This window comes from Pleurodeles waltl, chromosome 5 (assembly GCF_031143425.1).
Source record: "Pleurodeles waltl isolate 20211129_DDA chromosome 5, aPleWal1.hap1.20221129, whole genome shotgun sequence".
NCBI lineage: Eukaryota > Metazoa > Chordata > Amphibia > Caudata > Salamandridae > Pleurodeles > Pleurodeles waltl.
In genome coordinates, this window is record NC_090444.1 from 960,196,782 (window position 1) to 960,222,548 (window position 25,767).

Consider the following 25,767-nt stretch of genomic DNA (forward strand, 5'->3'; position numbering starts at 1 on the left):
GAGCTCTACATCTTTCTATGGGATCTCAACTTTCACCTCGACAAGTCCAGTGATTCCAACACAACAGACTTGGAAAGCATGAGCAACCTCGGACTCAAACAACTTCTCACTGACCCTACCCACATCGTAGGACACACGTTTGACCCCCATCTTCACATCCAGCGACAGTCAAGTACAACCATGTCTCAGTTCACATGGATCAACCATTACAGTGTCCCCTTCACCATCTCAGGACATACCCAGATGGACACCATGCCCCCCAGCTTCACGCACAGAAACTGGAAAAAGATATTAGAAGACCAGAGGAGCAACACTCAACTCCCAGACACTACGTCCAACCCCGAACAGGCTGCAAAGAACGTCTCCCAGTGGATCACAGAATGCACCAACCTAATCTCTCCGCTAAGCCAGCCAAATCCAAAGGACCTGGTTCATCTCGTTGCTGAAAACCCACAAACACAGATGCCAGCAACTCAAAAGAAAGTGTGCACCAGAAAAGATAGGAGACTACACCACCTTCAAGACTGCACTCAACCAGTACCACAGTCTGCTGAAAGAAACAAAGAATACCCTGGCAGACCGCATAGATGCTATTCCAAACCGCAACAAGGAGCTCTTCGCTGTCGTGAAGGAGTTCTCCAACCTCGCAGCTGCCAAGAACCACATCACCCCCTTTCAAGAACTGTGACACCCTTTCTTGCTTCTTCCATGAAAAGATCTCAGCTTTCTATGAAAACTTGATTCCCCCACTGCCGACAGCATCAGCCTGCTCACACCCACTAACACAAACCCCGAACACCTGCTCACTCATTGAGACCCTCTCACAATTGAAGCAACACTCTCCATTGTGAACTCTGTGCACTTTAGAGCACCCACGGACCCCGGTCCTCACCACATCTTCAACTTTGGGAGCAAGACCTTTGGCGATGAGCTCAAGAACTCTTGAACACCTCTATCACCTTGGCATCCTTCCTTGAGGACTAGAAACAAGCGGAAGTGAGGCCCCCTTCTGAAGAAGCAATCCGCCGATCTAGCAGAACCAAAGAACTACCTGTCCATCTCCCAGCTCCCCCTTTCTAGCGAAAGTTCTAGTGAAGGCAGTCAACCAGCAACTTAACTCACCAAATACCTGGAACACAACAACCTCCTGGATCCCTCTCAGTCTGGATTCTGAGCCAGCCACAGCACAGAGATGGCCCTGATCGCAGCCACAGATGACTTCAGGGCACTTCTGGATCATGGTGAAAGAGCAGTCCTCATTCTCCTGGACCTGTCTGCTGCCTTAGATATCGTCTCCCACCACATCCTGATCAACAGACTCCACCACATCAGAAACAATGGAGACTCCATCAAATGGATCACCTCATACCTCACCATAAGAACCCAGAGAATCAGTCTCCCTCCGTTCACCTCGAAAAGCAAGAAGATAACCTGCGGCGTCCCCCAGCCCCACCTTCTTCAACACATACATGACTGAGCCTAGCCCCCCCCCCCCCCAGCCCAAACTGTCAGATCGCACAGACTCAACAACATCTCTTACACTGATGTCAAACAGCTCATCCTCTCACTGTCGGAACACCCCCCCCCCCAACCACCAGAGCCAACTTCCACTGATGTATGATAAACGGCACTGACTGAATCAAGGACCGCTGTCTCATGCTCAACACGGACAACATGGTAGTCTTTATTTTGGGGAACAACATCTCACCTTGGAACAACACATGGTGGCTTTGTGAAATCGCCCACCCCCTGCCCTGTCAGAAAACACCTGCAACCTTGGCATCATCTTGGATAGGAAGCTATCTATGTAGAAACAGGTTACCGCTGTCCCATCCACCTGCTTCCACACCCTATGCATGCTTCACAAGACCTTTTGACACCACTCGGAGTCAACACCAGAAAGACAGTCACATGCAGGCCCTCATAACCAGCAGGCTGGACTAAGGGCACACATTGTATGTAAGCATCACCACACACCTTTTGAAAATACTACAGACAATACAGAATTCCGTGGCAAGACTCCTCCTCGACCTCACAAAACAGAGGCCCATCACTCCCCATCTCAAAAAACTACTTTGGCTCCTGATCCAAAATAGATGCCAGTTCAAGATGCTGACCCACGCATACAAAGTCCTGCACAACGAAAGACCAGCATACATAAACAAACGGATAACCTTCCACCAACTGACCAGACACCTATGATCTGCTGCCCTCTCCCTCACTGACACCCCCACCCCCTGGATCCAAGAAGCAACAGCAGGGGACGCTCTTTCTCACACTTTATTTATTTTTATTTTTTAAATTCTAACAGCACAAGTAAAGTTCCTTACACTTCTATTGGTAAAACGGTGTAAGTCTTGAAAGTTTAGTTGGTGTTTAGAAGAAAACTATTTCCTGTTGTAACTGTACAACTTCTATGTAAGCTGTTAAAGACTGCTAGTAGCCTTTTATGAGGAACAACTTTGTAGTTCTGAATTTTCTATTGTATTTATTCCTTCAGAGGAAAGTGGAATGCTGATTGTCTAATGATTGATGGTATGCTTTCCCAATGTGGGGATCGGATTGTGAAATTGTGGAGCAGGGATGAAGGTGGCACAGGAATGTATCCTCCAGTAACGTTGCACGTAAGTGTACTTTATCTCAGATCAATTGCCACTTTGTGTTCATCCATGTGTTATTTTTTCAAAAAAGACGTTTACAGTTTTGCTGGTTAACTATCTTAAGCTGATAACTTGAGAGATGTTTACCAGTTTACTGCTGATGTTTGGTGTTATGAAGGTAGCTTCAGTAACACTTGAAACCACACTAATATTGTCTCAGGTCAATGAAGGATGAGGGTTGAAAGACAGAAAAGCAGAACCGGGGAAGAATGTAAGTATTTGATTTCCCCAAAACACTAGAATCATGGACATCGAAACACTCATAGATTCAAATTAGCTAGTCTTCATCTCATCAGTCTCTCCTCAGTGCCTACAGCCAGACCTCTCATAGTTCCTTTCCCTAATAGATACATTTGCCTGTTTGCCTGTGAGAAACTGGATTACTAAATGGAGGGTTGATTGGTTTGAACACCCACAAAATTAGTGGACTAAAGGCTTTATTGATGCCTATCATTAGTAGATGTGGTTTATAGTCCTTTGGAGAAAATATAACACCAGATCAATGCACTCAAGAAATCAATAAGTACAATTCTTATACTGGTTAAGGGAAAAGACAAAAACAAGAAATTTAAAATAAACCAATACAACAACAATTGCTAATGTGGCCCAGAAATTATGAATTAAAATCCGATTTCTCAAAGCAGTGCCATAAAAGTAAGGGTTACGTCACAGCACTCTGCTTTTCGGAATTGCCAGTGTGTCATAAGAGGGTGCATAGTGTTCAGTTTTAAACACTGAAAGAAACAAAAGCATAACAGAGCATTAAAACAGTTCAGTACCTAAATACAGTGTTATTAACTTGCAGCAATGGTTTATTTGTGCTTGTTGAAAGCAAATGTCACGCTTTCAGAAATTGTTGCGACAAATGAAAAATTTCCTAGCTAATTTAAAGGAAAATTTCAATTCTATTAAGGACACAGAGGTGAGGTTTATGCTTCACTTTCTCTCCTTTATTCTTCAGCAGCAGTGTTTAAAGTAACAACTACGTTTCCCAAGATGTCATCAGAAAAGAAACATTTCACAACCAATCAACAGTCAGAGCGTCAGTCCATATGTCATCTTCCACTACCCTTCCTTTTTCTTGACCCGACTGGTGAACTATCTCTCTTCAGTCACTTTTTGCTTAATCGGTTTGTAGCAGAAATCATTAAACAGAGTAACCACCTTGCCATAAAGGACACTCGCCTCATACAAAACCTGTGAGAAAACACAACTGTATCAAATTCCAATTGGTGAGAACCAATCAAACATGCAACTGGATAATTTTGAACAGTATATTTAGACCTAACGGAGAAACCAGACTGATGGACATCTGTATAAAAAAACATTTTATATACCCTCCAGGCTGGCGCCGTTCGGCTGGGAGTCAAATGGTCCTTGCTTCCGTTGTCCTTAATAAAATGTAAACTTTCCTTTGCGTTTGCTAGGGATTTTTTCACTCTGTCTGGACGGGAGGCAAAGATTATGCTCATTCAAAGTTTGCCCACCACAAAGGCCGCCATACCCGTCACTGGTTTTAAGTAACTCCTTTTAAACATGGAGTCCGGCGACCAATCAGCAGCATTCAAGATATCCTCTAGTGTAGCCCCTAGAGAGAAGGCTTTCAAGGCCTTGGCCACTCTGACAGAGTGGGCTCTGAATTTTGACATAATAATGCCCGCTTTTTGCATTATCCACTGGACCCAGTGAGCAATGGTGGGGAAGTAGACGGCTTTGACAGGGAGATCAATAACTGATGCTCTCCTGGAGGGCAACAATCCGCTGTGAGCTGCTCATTCACCGTCAGACAACGTACCATGCAGAACTTGGCTGCTTGTCAAAACTGGGATAAGAGACCATCCGAGAATCACTTTTTGTGCGCCTAGAGACGTGGAACACAACTCATTGAAACCGGACTTGAAATAGCGAGGGCTTTGATGTCTGAAACCCTGCGACATGACACCAGACAGAGGAGCATCACCAATTTAACAGATAATTGCTTTCAAGAGATACTCAGTCATCAGCCTAGATCGGAGTAATTTTAACACTGTCAATGTCCCAAAGCGCTGAATACTGAAGTTCCGAAGGCAAAGAGGGCCCGATACCCCCTCCTCCCCACCAAGTAATTCACATAGTAATGGGTGTTCACCCAACGGGGTTCCTTGTACGGTAAATGTCCTGCCAAAATAGTAGAGCTATGAATTCACCTTCCTGTAGGGCAGGCCAACCCTTGATTCGCCAGAAAGACTAAGAAATTTCATGATGAGCACAATGTCACACCAATGGGATCCTCTCTGCGTTGAAGAACCCAACGTATCCCGTTAATCCTCTACACTGTTAGAGGTAGACAGCCTTGGAGGACTAAGGTGTGACTGGCCTAGAGGATTCCGTAGAATATCTGGAGCATGGGGAAGATGAATTGGAAAATCCCAGGACATTTTCAGAAGAACTGGAAAGCACGCTCTTGAGATTTTCCACACTGGTGTGATCAGCGGCACTACTGCTTGCTGCCGCTGTATTTGTGCCGATATTCTCGTGATCATGGCAAACAGGCAAATGGGGGAAGGCGTATCCCTTCTCGCTCGACCAGTCCTGCAGGTAGGCATCAGTCACCTCGGTCTGCGAATCCGGCTTCCAGCTGAAGATTCTCTGAAGTTGGTGGTTGAGGCGTGAGGCGAAGAGGCTGACTGAGAGAGGATCCCAGGGTGAATTTAGTTGCGAGAAAACCCCAGGATTTAACTGCCACAAACTTGTGTTGCGCCATTCCCTTTAGCACCAGTCTACAATTTGATTGGATGCCCCCTGATGGTATTCTGCTAAGACTGAAATATTGCTGTCCAAGCAATGACTCCAAAACTCCTTGGCCAAATCTGCGAAGTTTCGACTGGGTGCCCTCTAGGTGATTTATATTTCGTACTGCCAAGAGGGTGTCTATCTTCAGCTAAATGCAACAGTTTACCCTCTCTCTGGTCCAGCACCTCACTGCGAAAGAACCTGCCATTAGTTTTAGACAGTTGAAATGCAGTTTGTCTGCTGACCACTTCCCACCGGTAAAGGAGTTGCCGTAAAGTGTCCCCCATCCGGACTTGCTGGCATCTGACTTGATGATGAGGTCCGGGTCAGAGCCAAAGATGGCTGACCGTTGCACGCCTCCATGTGGGTCAGCCACCATCGCGTTTCTGTCCGCACTTCGTCGTTGAGGGGAATCTGTTCTGAGTATTGAAAGCCACGGTGCATGTGTGAGGCGCTGGAGGGCCCTGTAGTGAAGGGGACCAGGAAATATGGCCTGTATTGAGGGTGAGAGTGGCCCCCTTAGCCAGGCCACCTGGCGCAGAGAGGTGGAGGATTTGGACAATGTCTCCCGTAGTTCCTTGCAAATCTTGGACACCTTCCTGAAGGGAATACTGCAGGTTTTGTCCAAAGAGTTTGTCCAAAGAGTATAAGTATTTATAACAAATCCCAAACCTTCTAAATGGTGGATTGTGTCCTCTAGCTGGCCCAGTAAGCGCACCAAGCCTTGGTGCATAATGAGGAGGTATTTGAGGTAAATTGTAAGGCGGTATTCCTGAGACTGCAGGTGCTCCACTGCTTGAGGACCTTGATGAAGTACCAAGGGGTGGGGGAAGGCCTGAAAGGGTGGGTTTTGAATTGGTACTTAATACTCCTCCATTGGAATTGCAGGAACCACAGGTGAGGAGGAAATATGGGGACTGTAAGGTATGCATACTTTACGTTGATGGGCACCATCCAGTGGTCCGGACATAGCAGATCGTGCAGTAGGTGAATCCCCTCGATTTTGAAATGGTGGTAGACCAACTTATCAATTCTTGCAAATTGATAGCCAAGCGTTGACCGCCATCTTTTTTCCACTGAGAAAATATATATATTTTGTTTGTTTTAGATGGCCTCTGGTGAGACTGTGGATCCTGATGACTTAGCCTCTTCCGCCAGCTCTAGAATCTTTGTGAGGGGGGCCCGCCATGTTGAGAAGCTTGTCTTGACAAAATTTCCACAACCTAGCTATCCCCTTCTTGGGATCACAGATACATTTTTGGAGGAAAGTGGCAATGCGCACGTCTGTTTCCAGAGTGGATGCCACCTTTCCTGTCAGAGATGGTCCGAGGGCATGCCGCCCTAAGTTTCGTGCAGACTTCTTTTTCAAGAGGTTTCCTGAGGGGATTAGCTGCATAATCGCCAACTTTGTCCCACGGAAGCCACTCCGCGGAACAGGGGAGGATTAGATCCTCCAGATCTAGCATGTGGGATGTTTCCTGTTGACCCTGTAGGGAATCAGCCCTGAGGGGGGCCGTCACGGGATTAGGGCACCAAGGTCTGGAAGGGCCCACCACAGCGAGAGATTCCCCCTCTCCGGATAGTAAGATCCCTGCAAGATCCCCCGGGGCGCCTAGAGCATCCACCAAGGTGGCCAAGAGGGGAGGGGACAGGCTCTCCAAGAGTGCTTGTTTAATCGTGTCAAATGTAGAGAAGTCCATTACGCCTCGATCCTGCTCTTGGGAGGGCGCTGCATTTGTTGATCCACTCCTGGCATTGGGTCTTTGTGCAGGTTCTGCGGTCCTAGCCGATTCAAGGAAACAAAGTACGTATAAGCAAACTCAAGTAGTCGCCTCCCTAGCGGCCCAGTGGCAGAGGCTACTGCATGCTGTATGGAGGCGTTCATTGCCTCACAAAATTCAGCGTCAAATGGAAGGACCGAGATGGTCTCTTCTATGTATTCATTGTTTGCCTGAATTGTGCTTAAGTGCTGCGCCAGAGCGTGAACGTACTAATAAAGAAAGTATATGGCCCTGGAGGTCGCAGGGAATTTGGTACCTTTTTAAAGGGGGTATGGAGGCATAGAGGCAGACTCCAAAGCAGTAGGGTTGGGCAAGGCCAGGCTTTTTCTTGCATTCAAAATGCACTAGTTGCACACTGGGTCAAGCCCTGGGGCCCATTCCCTTAGATATGACGGGAAACATATATACTTGCGCCTGGGCAGGGCCCCTGAAGCGGCTGAGCGCTTTGCTGAAAGAGGAGTGAAGTATGGACCCACAGGACGGGCGCCCCCGCGTCTAAATTATTCTGAAGTACAGACCCCATTTGCGGTGTCTGGCTTCAAGGCGATCGGGTCACAGATACATCAGAGGGGAAGGCGTCGCACTTTGAAATGCGTGCTTTCCCCGCAGGGTCAGCGAGACGCACAATGCACGTCCAGCGGCTGCCCTGCGCTCTACGGGCAATCTGACTTTTATTCTTGCCCTTGTGTCTCACTAATCTTGCACGTGCTGTCCTTGACAATGTGAGGTCCTGTCCTGTAACTTGGGGAGGTTGGAAGAGCGCACCAACAGTACCCTCACAGTGGAGAGAGGGCTGCTGACCTTGTACAAGGTTTAGCACATAAAGAAGTGGGAACAGCATATATGGTTTTGTGACTGATAGTGTGACCAGACATATATTTTTTTTTTTTTTAACCCAAGTCAGTATAGTCTTTTATTGGAGTCAGTGTCTCGTATAAACTTCTATTATTATGGGAATGCTCCGAATCTCACAGTGCCTTTAAGTGAGTATGCGGAGTGTGTGAGCATGTGTAAGATGTGTATAGTACACACTAAGTACTAGGACTGCGTGTGTGTATGTGTATTTGAACAGTGAAGCCAGTGGGATACTCTTTGGATGCCCCTGGTTTAGTATGGCAAAAGATGGAGCATTTTGACCGGCCACGATTGGAGTGGCGAGAGCCCACCTGCTGGTGTGGTCATATTAAGAGGAAAAATAAAGGCACAAATACGCAAAGAGCACTTATCTCCACTGCCGGAGCAGGAAAGAAAGAGCAAGGGTAGGGTAAGGTGATGGAGAATATGGACTGCCGCTCCGACTGTCAATTGGTTGTGAAATGTTTCTTTTCCCGTGGCATCTTGGGAAATGTAGTTGTTACTTCAAATACTGCTGCTCGAAAATAAAGGAGAGACTGTTTAGCATAATCCTATCCTCCGGCCCTGACATACAATTCTGTTAATCAGTATATGCTCTTCTGAGAGCCAGGACCATAGGTTCTCTTCAGTAATAGAGACTAAAGCCCGGTCCCAAGTAACAGGGTATTGACTACCTATCACTTCGCCACTGAATGGGACAGCTTTAGGAATATGGGTACAAGCTTAAACACTTCAGCTGAGGTTCCAGTTCATCTACTTTCTAGTTCTTCTGCAATGATGGCTTTTGTGTCCTTGTTTTTTGTGGACTGCAGGACTAAAGGATCCCTGGATCCTTGGACCTTTAAGTATTCCCTCCTGGATGCAAGGAGGAGCAGTATCCAAGGCCTTTGTCCTCCCCCAGGCAAAGACTTTTGCTTCTTGCCTTTTCCAGTTGTTTTCTTATTTCCAAGTTGTAGAAGCCCTAAGATATAGTGATAGACCACCAGCGGATGGATGACCCTGACCCTACTCTTGCCAAGTTTCCAAGCTTTGGCCTTGAGCGCTGCTGTCAAGGTTTTCCATAATGTCAAGACTAACTCAACTGCTGGAGCTCCCAACCTTCCCAAGGGGTGTCTACTAGAATGATTTCCTTCTCCTTTGGAAAGCATACTTATACTGCTCTTGCCTTTACCAATAGGGAGAGGAGCTAGCCTAGCTAGGAGCCAATCGGCATCAAAGGCATGTCCTCCTCACATCTGTTAAACAGAAAAATCTCTAGAGTTAATTCCTGTTATTTGTGGCCAGTTGGAATCAACTTCTTCACCTATCTCCCAGTTTCTCAAATAAGTCTAGTTTGATGCTCCTATAATTAACTTCACTTATCTTCCTGCCAAAAATCCTCGAGCAGTGCTGCTGTTCCAAATGGCCCTTTGTTTTCCAGGAAGCAACTGATGTGAAATGTTGACATGTAATCGAGGTCAGTTCTAGCCTGGAGAAAGCTAATTACTGCCACTGCAGGAAAGAAAAACCTGGTACGTCTAGTTTATGGGGTGATGATCAGCTCATACAGAGTTCAGCTTTTCTAAAAAAAAAAAAAAAAAAAAAAAAATATGTAGCATTTATATCAAAATCTTACGTTCTCCAGTAGATTACTTTTTTCAGTAAATATCTGAATACTTTGAAAGTTGTTTTAGGGTGTCGCAAAGCCAGTTTATTGTAAACAGATTTCATACACAAAGCAGACCTTTGCAAATATGAGGCTTCCATTACTTCCAATTCTGTTGCTGAAGACACATTACATATTTTGCAATGTTAACAATTTCTAAATTGGCACAGTGCACATTATTCTGCCAGCTATTGGTTGAAACAGAAATATGTTTTTACTTTTTTTTGTTGTCCATAGGAGTGGTCATCCTAATTCACTAATGAGTGCAGGCCCTAAATGCCAGCACATCTTCAAATTCTTTTTTCCACCGTTGGGTCCAGAAGTAAAGAGGGGGTTCCATGTTGGTGGTCATTTTTCCATCTAAGGTGGTCTGCCATCCATATGGTCTTCCCAGTTTTATTTGCTGGTTAAATCGATCGCCTCCTGTCAGCCTTTTTGTATTGGTGTATACACTACGTACAAACTCAAAATGTTTTTCCTGAAGAATGTAGTAATTCTGAAATGTCAATATGTGTCTTCTGTTTTAATCATTAGTATTGCCCTATTCTAGTGGGAGGCCCAATCCCACATATCATTCCTACACCATCTCCCAAGACCAGAGCTTTCCCCTACTTTTCTTTACCCCAAGCTCTCCACTTTACCTGTCAGAGCATTGTTTTGGAGGCAGGCCAACCCTTCCTAGAATTTGTGTTCTTAGCAGTGAAGCATCGAGACAGAAGATATATAACTTCCACCCATTTGCTTTTACAGTGTAAGAGGCAGAAGATTGTGTATTTTAAAGGGTAAAAATGGAAGCAGACATAAATTTGAGTAATTCTGGCAGGTATCCACTGTCTGATATCTGCGGTCAGGAGGTGATCAAGTGAACCACACAGATTTGATGAGGTTAGAGGAAGAAATAGTAGCCACTTACACAAGGGAAAAAATAATGAAAGGATTGGGGGAAAACAGGTAAGGGAGGATGGTGTTTTATTGGTGGATTGGATAGTACTTAAACCATTTCAGAGCTTGGAAGCAAGAAAATGTCTTGTTGGTTGTTGTGGTTCCGAAAAAAGTAAAGGACAACCATGCCCAAGTCATCCTAGTGGCTCCAGATTGGGCCAGGAGAGTGTGGTAACTGGAACTTCTGGGTACGATCATCTGCCTTCAGACCAGGCTGTCATTTCGAGGATCTTCTGTTGCAGCAGCCCAAATCTGCACGGGCTACACCTCTGGCGGCAGTTAATTGCATTCAATCTGCCACTTGAAGTGGTTGGATGTCATCCTTGCTGCCATGCGCTCTTCCAAGAAGTCCATTTACGCCAGATGCTGGAACAAATTTGTGGCCTGATATGGAGTCCGCTAGGCCAGACCCTTCACAAGCCGAACTGTTCGATAGTCTTGTGTTGATTTTGCCTTTGGCTCAGCAAGGGCTTGCAGTGGCTCTGATAAAGAATATCTGTTGACCCTTTCAGCCTTTTTCTGTTTGCCGAACCAACTAGCCTTATTTAGATCACCTGTTGTGATGTGATTTATTAAAGGTTTGATACAGGTTTCCTCACAAACTATTTGTACGCCACAGTGGAACCTTAACAACCGCCTGAATTTTCTCATATACACTCGGGTCGATACACAAAACATTTGTGTCTTCTGACTCTCCAGACGGTCTTCTTCATTGTGATCACTTAAGCCCATCAATGAGCGAACGTTAGACACAGGCACCATTAGTGCAACCATCCTCACCACCTTTTTTGGTTGAGTCTCAGTGATGTTCTTGCCTAAAGTCTGTACTTCCTTTCACGTTAATCCATCACCTTACCAGCATTGTTCTCCCCTCCTCACCTCTTGAGAGGATGAGACACTTAATCAGTATTACCCCAAAAGGGCTTTTATCATTTACATTGATATTACCATGGAGCACCAGGCAGACAATCGGATTTTTGGGTTCCTCTGGGATGACGAAAGGGAAAGTGGTGCAGAAGATGGCTCTGTGAAGGTGAATAGTTGCCTGCATTAAGATCTGTTACGCACTGGCCAAGAAGCAGCAGCCCAAACATCTGAGAGCCAATTACACTAAAGACAAGGCTGCTGCCACTGCCGTGGCACGCAGACTCTGTCCTTGGTATGTACCAGGCCTTGACATGAGCATTGGTGCACATATTCACAAAGCACTACTGCCTTGACAACTAGGTCTGCCGGGAAGGATTTTTCACCTGTACGGTCCTACAGAACTTTTTAAGTCTGAGTCAACTCTGCAGACCGTCCACTGTGGGGACATAATGCTCTTGTATTTATTCAAAAAGTGAGGAATCTGCAGTTCAAAGTATCCATTAGAAACACAAATTACTTACATTTAGTAACACTCTTTCTAGTGGATCCTCTTTCTAACTGTTAATTCCTTACTGCCGACCCACTTCCCCGTTCTGTGGAACAGTCTATTTTTAACATAAAAAGGCCACAAATAAGGAATTGGTACAATGGTACCAACAATTGCTTCACTCTTTGCTCCTGAGGGCACAGAAAGAGTCAAGCAAGAAACAGATCAGTACTAATAGTTGTGAAGACTTAACTGAGATAATTGTAATCAATTTATTTCTGTACTTGTCTGGTGAAGGCAGTGTCCATGGGGCTGATCAATGAACATCTTTAGCGCACAATATATATTCTCCATGTTTTGGACTTTACCACCAATGCACAAAAGTAAATCCAACCCAGATATTGAACTGTTAAAAGTGCAGTGCTAAACATGACCTGCATGAAGGCCTTTGCTCCCTCTCAGAGGACCATGGATATTTAGGAGATGATTCCAGGATGTCTACTCAAGCACATCTCCTAGGTCTGATTCTTGGTAGGCCTCATGTCCTGGTGCATCCTTTTGGTTCTGAACGCCAAATGATGAATGAGAGCCCTCCGTGGGTGCCAATACCATAGCAGTGTTGCAGTTCCTTTGCAGGTCTAGCGGTCTGTTTAACCAGACCTGTACTTGTGGATGGACCCCTCCAACATCGTGATGAGTCTGTTCAACCCTCATCAAGTGTCAGCTACTTTAGTCATGGTTGTCTCCTTGCTGGGCTGTGGCAACAAGGTATTATGGGCCCTTTATCAGCATTGGAGCAGCATCTGCACATACATGATATATGGCTTGAAGACATTCAACATGGCCATTATCTTTTGTAGCAACAGTGAGGGCATTGTGGACCTGTGTCCTTGTGCTGGGAGGTTATTTGCTTGGCCTGTGGGTTTGGGCACAGCAGATAGTACATTTCTTGGAAACAGCCAATCTGGCAGGATTCCTAAAAGGCAACTGATGCTGTCACTTTCCTCTCACTGTAGCATCACAAGTGGGGACTACACTTGAAGTAATGAAGTGAACGTCTCCAGAGCTGGGGTGTCTATCTTTGGACCTCTTTGCCATGGCACAGAACAGGAAGTGTCCTTGATTTTGTGCTGTGCACTTTCATTTGAATGGCTCCTTAGGTGACTCTTTCAGGTGCAGCTGGTCTGATTGCCTTCTGTATGCACTTCTATCAATTTCACCTCTGACGAAGTTGCAGACACAGCTGATCGTAATCTCTCTTGATTGGAGAAGCAGAATCTGTTGGCACTCATCATTAGGCTGCCTCTTCCTCCCCCCTACAATGTGGTCGTACCGCTGCATGGTCAGGTCCTTCATCGATCCTAAAATGATGCTGCTCCATGTGTAAAGATTTAGCATACCAGATAATCCTTTTGCCTCCTTGACAAAGTTGCTGTGACCTTGGGTGCTTGAAAACCCTCTACGAAATCTATTCATGCAGGTTGATGAAACGAATGTTAGCACTGGTGTGGTTCAGAAGGCTTGGAACCATTTGTCATGCGTTTTCTGCAATCCCATGTCTCTTTACATAGCAGGGGTGGTCTCTCTTAAAGGGTTATAGGGTTGCTCTGTCTGCTTTAATGTGTCTCCATAATCTGTTTTCGTTGGTTAGAAACCTTGAGTAAAAGGTTTGCTCTACTTGTTTCTCCGTACCTAGATCATTGTTCCTCAGAGGGATTCAAACATTGTATTGACTTTATTGATAGCATTTACGTTTGAGCCAGTGTACAGTTTTATAGTTTAACTTCTAACTTTAAAAACAGTGTTGTTTGTTACAACAACTTCTGCTGGTAGGGTTGGAGAAATGAAAAACCATTGGTAGGGTCGGAGAACTGAAAATCATTTCAGTTTGTCCACTTTTTACAGTTTTTAGCCTGGGCAAGTTAGCCCTTTCTACTTGTCCAGCTTTCTTGCCTTTTGTAGTTTCAGCCTTTCGTATGGCCCTATCTATCACTTTTCCATCTTTTGTCCCTTCTCAGCCATCCCACAAAGGAGGAGGAGAAATTAATCAGTTGTTATCAAGAAATCACTGGCGAATGTATGCTTTGAATTAACAATATAACACAAACTGGATCCCAGGTGTACGGTCTTGTACTGCATCAAATGATCTCTTGGCTCTTTCTGGACCTTGAGTGAGCCAAGAAAGGCAAGGAAGTCAACAAATGCACCATTTTGTATTTGGGTCATATTACATATTAAGAGCTGCTAATCCTTGGCCCAGAAGACTCTCCGAGGACCTGCCCACTTCTTTAATGCCACCGCTTCGCCAAGGCCATTTCCACTTCTGGTGGCTGACGTCTGCTGGGCGGACTTATGGCCATCTCAGTATAAGTTTATTGTAAACTGTGGCTCACTGCTCAAGCATACATCTTGGCATGGTAGTGCTGCATGAGTTTCTTTGTTAAACTGCACTACATATTGTTGCCTCCTGAAGGTAATTGCTTACCATTGCATTGTTATGGTGAGGAATCTGCAGGAAGGTGAATCTGTTGCAAGTAAAAGTAGCTTATCTGTGGTAACAATGTTTCCGGGAATACACAATCTTTTATTTAATTACTTTTTTAATTATTGCAACATAAATCAGCTGTTAACCCCTCCTAGGAGGAGCTCCAATGCACTCATCTCCTCTCAGCGTACGTCCGGTGTTTTTAAGTTCTCTCATTAATTATCTTCATCATTTCTCATTAATCAATCGGTCCGGTCTTTAGCAAATAAGGTTTCCCAGAATCTTTGTGTTTAGTTTCTATCTGAGTAATGGCAACTCTTCCTCATTTTCACCCTTTTGTTCCTGGTTGGTTAGCACCAATTCCCATGTGATACTACTTACGGATCCCCTCCTGTAGTATTGCAACATTTTTTCACTCCACATTCTGTGGTTAACCACTTAATCATATCTGCGTCTCTTGTTTTATAACCTGGCACTTTGTCCTTTTTTTCCATTTCGTGGTTGTGCTTCATTTGCCTACAGTTAGTCCTAGTTCAACTACTTGTATTAGCTTCCCTGTGTGTTTAACTGGCACCAGGTTAAGGAGACTTAACTAAGCAGACAAGTCACTCTGGGCAAATTCCCTAGTTTATGCACCACTTCTAGCCAGAATCTTTGTATGTCTTTCCTTTCTCACCACATGTGTATTTAAGTTCCCCACATGCATCCTACACATTTGAATACATAATCAGTCTGCAGGTTGCTCACCACCCTCCCACCTGCCCTTATGAGCCTGTGGCATTTATAAGATACAAATGTATGCAAATTAGATACTGCAATAAGTTTTTAACACTGATATCAGTGTAGGATGGTGCCATTGACATCTGGCGGACAGTCGCATCTTGAGCTGTGTAACACCACCTTTCAATACTGAAGTGTTTCTGCTGTGAAAACTTTATCAGACCAGTCTGATACCAGAGGGAATTGTTTTATTTCGAGGAATCTGCAGGAAGATTGTGTGTTGGAAAAATCTTTACTGACAGTAAGTCTTTCACTTTTGAATACAACATACGTTAGCATTATTTGTTCTTTGATGCTTATGTTCTAAAATGATTCCTTGTTTTTCTTTTATAGGCTCTTCTTGATATATACTTGCTGGAAAACGTGGATGAAACCATGAAATATGCTATTGTATCCTTTCAGTGACTTTTATTTTGGACTTTTGATCCATGCTGTAACTTTTGATTTAAGAAAAGAATGATCTGAAATAATGTACACTTTTTCTTTCAACATACAGAGATGTGAGCCCTGTTCACTCCTGGGCATATAATCCTTCTGCCTAGTGGACATTTACTGTATACTTCTTTCCCTCTTTTTTTGTTTTTTTTCTCCACTGCCTCTGGCCTTTCACATTCTGCCTCTCTATCTACTCCTTTCTCCCTCTACCTCCTCTCTTGCCCCTCCTCTTCTCAACTCTTCCACTGCACCCATTATTTTTGCTCCCCATCGCATACCTCCTATCCTCTCTCACTCCATCTCTTGATCTGTCTCCCCTAGACTGTTAAAATGCAAGAATGCCACTCTTGCTTTAACTCTTTCACATATTTTGAGCCTGGCTTTCTTCAGTGCAGAACTGGGTTAAAGCAATGCAGCTCCTGCTGTTGTAGTGTTCCAGTCCTAGAATCTCTCCCTAACTTGATGAAGCCACAAAAGACACTCTGTACTATGTTATCCTCTACGAGAGAGAGTAAATGGTTTCACTGCTCTCTAATGCTGCAGCTGACAAATGGAACAATGCCCTTTAATATTGTTTCTAAGTGATTCTGGCTGGAAGGCACTAGAGCACAGCCCTCTAGTTTTGTGTGAAAACTAGTCAACTACCTAATTTGGTAAGTGTGGTGGATTCCTCTCAACCACCTATTCCCCCCCTCCACCAACTCCTCTGTATATAGGATCGACTTCAGAGAAATGCTTAAATACCGAAAGGTAGCTGTTTCTCTTATTACACATGCATACTGGATGTCTTCAAATCTGTGTATAGACAAAGGCAGAATGAACATAGCCTAACACTAACCATAAATCACTCCCTGACCTCCAGAATAACAAGTTTACTCTGCTCACTGTTCGCAGTGCTGCCATTTGACGTTCTTAAGTGGCAGTCCCCTTTGCAGCCATTTTTCAATCAATTCCTCTTAAAGGGACATCTTGATCACCACATTCAAAATGTTAGCATTTGTACTTATTTTTTTAAAAAACAGTTGAATTTAAATTCTTTCCATCTGTTGCACTATAAATTCCATATCTCCACGATTCACAGGTCTTTCTCCTAACCTAAATTAAAAAACCCTTCTTACATGAAGTTCTCACCATCATGCAGAATAAATATACTGACAGCAAAGGTGACTTCACTGATTGTACCAGCAATGTAATGTTTGAATGGGCACTAGGTGGCAACTAACATCGCTGGACTCCTCTTAGGATTTTCTCTCCAGTCAGTTTTGGCATGTTTTTTAAATACGCATAATCCCTAAAGACCAGAGGCTCCATTAACTATATTTTCTGTAAGCATTTAACTAAGAAGTTCCAAGAACTGATACAAACACTTTGCATGAAAGTAAAATTGTTGGACCCCAGAATGTTCAAAGGCTAAGTTCAGAAGGATTTTAGGTGTATATAGTTGGTTGGAGCTGCACAGCAACAATTGTGGATTCTTCCCTCCTCAACCATTGTCAGGACTCCAATCCTGGCTTAATTGACTTAGCCGCTCACCCTGGTCTCTCTAGTATTCATCTAATTAATCTTTGGAGGTGCTAAGTGGACCAAAGATGATGGTGATTGATTTTCACAAAGCTCATGGTTACCGCTATCAGTCTAAATATATTCCTAAATAGAAAGGAAGAGCATATGTAAAGTGCTCTACAAAAATGCAGGTGCTTCGATTTAAGGTGAAAGGAAAATGGTAATTGATTCCATTGTTTGGTTGCCAAGAAATGAAAAATGCTTGTCCACCAACACAGACAGAAGAGTAAGGAAGAAATGGCTATTGTATGCAAATTGTGCAAGTTATAGGAGCTACTTTAAATCTTGAGGGCTCTACCAGTCTTGCTTATTTAGGCCTACTACCACTTCTAGGATACAGGCCATTAACCAGGACTCTCCAGCCACCTCAGTCCTGGGCTTTTCTTTCAATCTGACTCCAGGTGTAAACCATCTCCTTGCAGTCAGCCTTGAAGCCTTGGCGCCAGGTGTTTCTTTGTTGTGCTCTTTTCTTTTTCCCTTGAGGGTTCCAAGTCAGGGCTTGCTGGTTGATGTTTGATGCAGGATTGCGGAGGATGTGACCTGTCCAGCCCCAGTGTATTTTCATAATTTCTTCATGAGCATGGAGTTGGCAAGGCTGCTGCCATAGGTCATAGTTGCTGATGGCGTTTGACCAGCATATTTGAAGAATTTTCCTCAGTCAGATGTTGATGAAGGTCTAGACTTTATTGATGGTCTCTGTTGTCCCCTAAGTTTCTGCTTCATACAGAAGGACAGAAGGACCAATTTTACGAAGGTGTTACAAAGACTGATCTTGGTTTGCAGTGTTAGGTCCTTGGAGCTCCTGATCTTCTTTAGCTGAAGAGGGCCACCAGAGTAAGGAGGTCCAAATCACGGGGGTCTCCGGTGATTAATGCCTTGGCTCTGAAGGCATTGGCCTTGGGTGTTAACCTCAGTAAAGCAGGTGAGGAAGTTAGATTTGGCCAGCCCTGGACTGTTGTCTGATAACAATCTGAGTATTGCCCATGTAAGCCGTAAAAGAAAGGCTGTGGGAGAGGTTAAGATATTCCATTGAAGCTGCGTTCAGACTTTAAGGCAGGTCTCCTGGAGGATCTCTGAGAGATTCCAGATTGAGATGCTTTAAAGAACAGTGGAAAGGTGGAGATTTAACTCTCTGAAAGTGCCCAGAATGAAAAGCTTGGAAAGATGGGCCTCAGTACCACATACAGTGATGTGATTAGGCAGAATAGAATCAATTAGTATTGAAAGTCATGGATTGGTCTGAAGAGATTATGGTGGCCATGCACCCCGATCAACAGTCCTCCTGAATTTGTCCAAGATGGCCAGCAGAGCAGATTAAATAGGATGTAGAGTTCATAAGCCAGCCTATGTGTGGATCCAGAATAAAGGAGAATTGAAAAATACAAATCTGAAAGTTGAGTGATATTTGAGACATGGGATGCCTAAGAAGTGTGAGGCCAAGCTAGAAATGATCATCTATACGTTTTTAATGAGTGGGATGACTAAAGCTTGTAAGTGGTAATGAAAGCAGGGGCAATAAGGGTAATGCAGACATATGTGAGCTTTTGGGAAATTGAGTAAGTACTGTAAGGTTTGCTGGTAACTTGTACAATTGAGAACTTGATTTTATCTTTGTAAGAGGAAGTCCGATCTGGCATAAGGGGAAAATAATCTGATATAGCAGAAGTGTAAACCAAATAAAAAAGATGAACCTGTTGAAATGTGGAGCAAATGGTTGTAATTTTGTTATGAAGGAATGTTGGAAGGTTTGTTGCACAGCTCCTCTGTACTGGATTGTGTGCAAGGAGGATTAATGAGGGTCCTAACTGAAAATAATCTCAGTAAAACATTTATTTGGATTAGAGATGAAAATAGCATAACAAATATGGTCAAATATAAAGCTTCCTTGTGAGCTTAGAGAAAAATAAGACACCAGGCTTTAAGGTATTCTAAAATAATTGGTCAGCTGTTATTTTCGAAACACATTGTAGTGATGCCTGCTAGTAGCCAGTTCCCTGAAGTTCGAAGGTGCCCTCGGAAGAATATGATGAGGACAGAGTCATTTAATAGGAGCCAGATAATGAATCATCTGAGGGACTGTGTAACAGAAGTATTTAATGAGAACTGTGAGGAGACAAGAGGGTGGCAAAAAGCATCATTAGTAACTTGGGATCATACTCTAGCTAGAGTAGGCAGAAGTTAGATGTGGCTGAGGCTGTCAAACTACGATGGAACATTGAAGGCTAACATAGTCACGATAGTCAAAAGCAAGGGGGTTGGATACACTGTTTTATGCAGGTGTTATTTGTATAATACACATCTAGTGAAAAGGCGGGAGAACGCTGCACATCTTCAAAGGCAAAGATGTATTCAGCATGTTATTGGAATAGTAGCTTGATTCTGACAGCAGAAGTGAACTGTTAATGTGCTGTGATGTCGCCTTCTCTAAAGATGTATATGTAACGCTTTCCTAAATTGGAGCAGGGTTAGGACTGCCCCGATCGATAGAGGTATATTGTTCATAGATTGAAAAGGTGTGTTCTGTGTTTCTTCCTTTTTTTCACTTCTTTGCCTCCAGTCTGATTTCTTAGCAGTAGGTGTGTAGAGATTCATCAGCGGTGGGGAGCATGTCAGCCAGATAAGCGGGGGCCTAGGGATAACATGGTATATGAGGCAGCTGGTTGTGAAATGGTGAGTCAGGAAAGCGAACCAGTGAAGTTTCAGCAGTGTTCAGGGTGTTGTGGTTCTATTTCTTTAGTGTGCAGAAAGCCCTTAGGAAGCTCAGAGGTTCAGCCTGGGAGGTCATGGAGCAGATATACCCACCATCCACACGTAAAATGTATGAGGTTTCCACTGCATGGGTTTGGGAGGAACCGTGCCCCTTGCTTTAGCACCCCATATGCAGGCTCCTCTAGGAGTACAAAAAGGCCATTGTCACAGCCAAGTTGCTGAATGCCATCCATGCAGTTGATTACAGGTTGCATTTCGTCTGCTGAAGGCAAACCTTGGAGATAATGATTCTAGCTGAGCCCCTGATAAGGCCATTATTGTCAGTGTATTTCCTAGCATATACTACTCTGCTTTTCCCTGCAGTGGTGTGACCTTCCATATGGCTTCTAAATATGGTTGACCAAAGTAGTAGAATTTGGCAGACATGTATGCCCTTGTGGACCTTGTGCATACAGAGCCTTTTTTTGGAGCATTGTTGAACTCTTAAGCAATTTCCCATTCCTCATCTGGTGGCCAGGATGCCTATGTATTGATAATGTGGGAAAGGTCTATGTCAGAACCCATTTCAAAGAGCCATGGGGCATGCAGGGACTACAAGGCTTAACTGTGGTGCTTGAGGCCCTTTACTGCTGAGTTCCCATGGCCTGACCTAATATGGATCCCGAGCAACTGGGTCAAGTCCCCTTTCTGCACTGGACTCTGTGGTAGCTGTATTTGGGCAGTCAAGGCTACCTTGGATGGGGGGAAGGAAGTAGATACAAGTCAGTGAATATGACTCAACTTAAAGTGCAAATATTATAAACAAGAAATCAATGTCCACTCAAATACTTGCTTTTATGCAAAAAAAGTTCTTTTATTTCTAAGTCTAAACATGCAAAGATATAATATATTCAGGAGTAACGGCACAATCCCCCTTCCAGTCAGGGCTCTAGTAGTTGTCCGGCAAGTTCCTGTCCCACCCTCCTTCGAGTAACTTGTTTGAGGTTATTTTCCATTTGCTGGTTGTCATATCCAGAGAATGCCTACTATTAGGCTGTGCTCAAGAGTTCCCCTTTGACTCTTCAGGTGTTCGTCAAAAGTGTATATGATGCAGCAGCAATTTAGCAGCTAGAGTCACCTGGTGCCCAACTAGCCCAGTTCAATCTTACCCTCTCTTGCAGCCCGGGAGAGGTCAGTGGTGCAGTGGGTGCCCTAAATACAAGCACCTGTGAGCTTTGCTCTGCTTGGAGAAATCGGGCTGCACACAGCAGTTCCCCACAGCGCAGGCTCTTTTTACTGTGCGGCTGTGCCAGAGTGCTTCTCAGTTGTTGGAGTAGCTTTCAGGTCTCGAAGATGCTTTTAGTTGTCTTTACTTATCGGGTGTTAGTGGGCGATTAAATCCTTACTTCTGCTTCCAACTAGAGCTCAACAAGGGTGCAACGTTGCCCATGACATCTTCAGCAGTTCTCAGTGGTCAGTCATAACAGTTCCCTTGAATGCATGTCCAACCCGCCAGGCATAGCCTTAGTTTCTTCTTTGGACAACAACCTGAACCTTCAGCAACTTTGGCACTGGCAGCCCCTCCTGGCATATGGGGTTGCTGCAGTACTTGACAGCACTATCTTGGTACAGGCTTCAACGCGAAAACGGTTACGAGTCTGCACTTTTCTAAATAACTGTAGGTGCCCCCCCCCCCCCTTGCATTTGGGGTCACCACAGCATGACAGTACAGGTTCATCCAGTCCTCCATGGCACGTAACCCACACCTCTGTCTCTGGTGGCAAGTCTCCTGGCATACTGGGTTGCCGACCCAACACTGCACACGAGCAATGGCGTGATCAGTGCACAGCCTCACACCTCGCTCAGGGAATCCTCTTGCAGGGTTCCCCACTGGACATCAATCCCTCCAACGCTCTCATCTTCCTCACAGAGCACACTGGTCTTGAAGAACAGTCTGGTGCTTCAGGGCAGTTGATCTTGGTGTCCTGGGTGGTGTCCCCCTAACCAGCAGGGATACTAGCAGGTCCTTGTCCCAAGTCCTGTTCACAAGCAAAAGTCTTGCAGAGCTTCCCCTTCTCATACAGCCCTATGGGCTGCTTGGCAGATGACGAATTCTGGGGTCTCAACTTACCCTTCTTATAGTCCATTTCCAGACATCAATTTAGGGTCTGTTGTTGAGGATTCATGTTATGGTTCTTCTTTTGAAGTGGCACTTCTTTTTCTTCTTTCACCTGAAAAACTGTCTTTCACAGCAGGTAACACTCTGAATCAGATTGTCCCGCAGTAGAATTCATGCAAGTGACCATAGTTCACAGCTTTGTCAGCCACATGATATGTGCTTCAAAAGGTTAATCCTATGCCCTCAGACCTACTCTTCTTGATTACATTATCAGCCCCACGTCATTTCCGGAGATGTGTCCAGGCCCCTTCCTTGTGATCCGTTACTGAATCAAAGAGCTATCTTTTGAAGTTGAAAGGGATTCTTCCTTTTTTCTTTCAGTGGGTCCCACCCACCTCACAGGAATGCAGCAATACACACATCTGTCTGGTGGGAGTCCTCTCATTCTAATGTTTTCATCAGGCAGACCCATGCTTCCCAAACTCCGTGTAGTGTACCATTACAGGCACACTTAGTGTGCATTCACAACACACATTATATCCAGTACTGTTACCTCCATGCATTGTAACCTTACATGTACACATGCATTCAGCACACACACTGAAACATTTCTGTATGTAGCCATGATGTGTTTTTAACAAACACACTGACATCACATTCCAAGCACACATACACTCAACTCATGCTTTCATTGTGCACACACTTGAAGCCACTACATTTCATATGTTTTGTATTCCTTACAGGCATGCATACAGACATACATACACCCAGTGCATGCCCCGCCCTCACCCCCCACCACCACACACACACACTCTCACTCTCTCTCTCTCTCTCTCTCTCTCTCTCTCTCTCTCTCTCTCTTCTCTCTCTTCTCTCTCTTCTCTCTCTTCTCTCTCTTCTCTCTCTCTCTCTCTCTCTCTTCTCTCTCTTCTCTCTCTTCTCTCTCTTCTCTCTCTTCTCTCTCTTCTCTCTCTTCTCTCTCTTCTCTCTCTCTCTCTCTCTTCCTCTCTCTTCCTCTCTCTTTCTCTCTCTCTTTCTCTCTCTTTCTCTCTCTTTCTCTCTCTTTCTCTCTCTCTCTCTCTCTCTCTCTCTCTCTCTCTCTCTCTCTCTTTCTCTTTCTCTCTCTTTCTCTCTCTTTCTCTCTCTTTCTCTCTCTTTCTCTCTCTCTCTCTCTTTCTCTCTTTCTCTCGCTCTCTCTCTCTCCTCTCTCTCTCTCTCTCTCTCTCTCTCTCTCTCTCTCTCTCTCTCTCTCTCTCTCTCTCTCTCTCTCTCTCTCTCTCTCTCTCTCTTCCCCCCCCCCCCTGTACCCTTCCCAAGCACACATATATCCAGTACAGAGTCACTACTCCTGTGTTGAGCAGCACTCCACAGCTAGCTGACTTAGGCCAAGGGGTGAGTTAAGCACAGAGACGGAACGTTTTAAAAAGATGTGTGAGCCTGTAGGCCTCACTCCAGTGACAGGATAAAGAGGCCCTGTTCACTACTACTGACCAGTACACAGTATGCTACCCCCACAGCATTTGTGCTGCTTAACCTCTGGTGAAAGCTGTAGCTTTCCACTACTTTAAAGGTAGCTCTTTGAGTGCACCTCTCAGTCCAACAAAAGTGCAACCAGTGTGGCAGGCTTATGTTACTGCACACACATGATTGAAGTTCACATATGACCCCATCAGCATTATGTATCCTTGTAACAGTGTGTTCGATGGCATATGTTGCTGCAGATACACATGTTTGGCACAGTCCGCTGCCTGGTGTTGGGCTCGGAGTATTACAAGTTGTTTTTCTTCGAAGAAGTCTTTTTGGTCACGGGACCGAAGGACTCCTCCCTCCTCGGCTCCATTGCGCATGGGCGTCGACTCCATCTAAGATTGTTTTTTTCCGCTGTCGGGTTCGGACGTATTCCTTTTCGCTCCGTGTTTCGGTTCGGAAAGTTAGTCAGAATCTCGGAAGAAAGCGTCGGTATTGTTCCGTTCGGTATCGGGATAGTTAGGTACATCGACACCGATCATCGGAAGACTTTGGGGTAGTTTCGATCCCCCATCGGGGCCTGGTCGGCCCGACCGCGTGCGACATCGAAGCCGATGGAACGGACCCCGTTTCGTTTCTGCCCAAAATGTCACAGTAAGTATCCTTATACAGATCAGCACTTGGTCTGTAACTTGTGCTTGTCCCCCGAGCACAAGGAGGATACCTGTGAAGCCTGTCGAGCCTTCCGGTCCAGAAAAACACTCCGGGACCGAAGAGCCAGGCGTCAACAAATGGCGTCCACGTCGACAAAACAACGTTTCGACGAGGAAGAGGAAACATTCTCGGTTCCGGAATCAGAATCCGGAGACTCCGACGTCGAACAACAGCAACAAACTGTGAGTAAGACGTCGAAAAGTAAATCCATCGACAAACCGAAAGCCCAGGGGACGCCACTGCCAACAGGCCATGGCTCGACCCATAAAACAGGCGACCCGTCGAAGGCGCCGAAAAAGGGCACGCCCATAGCGAAGACACCCGACTCCGGTCGAGGGACCGCCATGGAGCAACCTCGGAGCCGAGAAAGCGGCTCCGAGAGACAAAAACAAGATACCGGCACCGAAAAACATCGGCACCGAGAATCCATGCCGAAAGGAACAAAAATTCTGTCGGTGCCGAAACCGAAAAAAGATTCTCTCTCGGCGCCGAAAAATACCACACCTTCATCCTACTCAGAGGAACAAGGAATAAGTGGCCAAATGCACAGATTTGGACAAGAGCTCCAAAGTGTAGAATCGGACTACACACAAAAGACACTGTACATCCAGCACGACACAGGGAAGATATCAACCCTTCCCCCAATCATGAGGAAAAGAAGGATCGGACTTCCAAAGGATGACGCACAACCACAAGCCAAAGTGGTTAAAAAAGTCACGCCTCCGCCCTCTCCACCACAGGCATCGCCGGCACAAACACCGCCACAAATGCACTCACCAGCGCAAACTACCATAAGTCATGACGATCAGGATCAAGACGCTTGGGACCTGTATGACACCCCAGTGCCGGACAATGATCCCGAGTCATACCCCACAAAGCTGTCACCGCCAGAGGACAGTACCTCATACTCGCAACTGGTGGCTAGGGCAGCAGAATTCCACAATGTCCAACTGCATTCCGATCCTATAGAGGATGATTTTTTATTTAACACCCTCTCGGCTACACACAGCCAATATCAATGTCTCCCAATGCTACCAGGGATGTTACGGCACGCAAAACAAATTTTTGAAGAGCCCGTAAAATCAAGAGCCATCACCCCAAGGGTGGATAAGAAATACAAACCACCACCCACAGACCCAGTGTTTATTACTTCGCAGTTACCACCTGACTCCGTGGTAGTAGGGGCAGCTCGCAAGAGAGCAAATTCACATACATCTGGCGACGCCCCACCTCCGGACAAAGAAAGCCGAAAATTTGATGCGGCAGGGAAAAGAGTAGCATCACAGGCAGCCAACCAGTGGCGCATCGCAAATTCACAAGCGCTGCTGGCCAGATATGACCGCGCACACTGGGACGAGATGCAACTTCTCGTAGACCATCTTCCCCAGGAATACCAAAAAAGGGCGCAGCAAATAGTGGAAGAGGGACAAACGATCTCAAACAATCAAATCCGCTCTTCACTAGACGCAGCCGATACTGCAGCAAGAACAGTCAACACTGCTGTCAC

General features: G+C 45.1%; 1 protein-coding gene across 2 annotated transcripts in view; it reads left to right on the forward strand.

Annotated features, from left to right (window-relative positions):
- AHCTF1 (AT-hook containing transcription factor 1) overlaps window positions 1-25,767 on the forward strand; it is a 1,009,458-nt gene that overhangs the window by 227,999 nt on the left and 755,692 nt on the right. For both annotated transcript variants that reach the window (XM_069235080.1, XM_069235081.1), the window contains 2 exons: window positions 2,501-2,624; window positions 15,608-15,664. In XM_069235080.1, coding sequence (XP_069091181.1) covers window positions 2,501-2,624; window positions 15,608-15,664 — 181 coding nt within the window. The remainder of the gene's footprint in view (window positions 1-2,500; window positions 2,625-15,607; window positions 15,665-25,767) is intronic.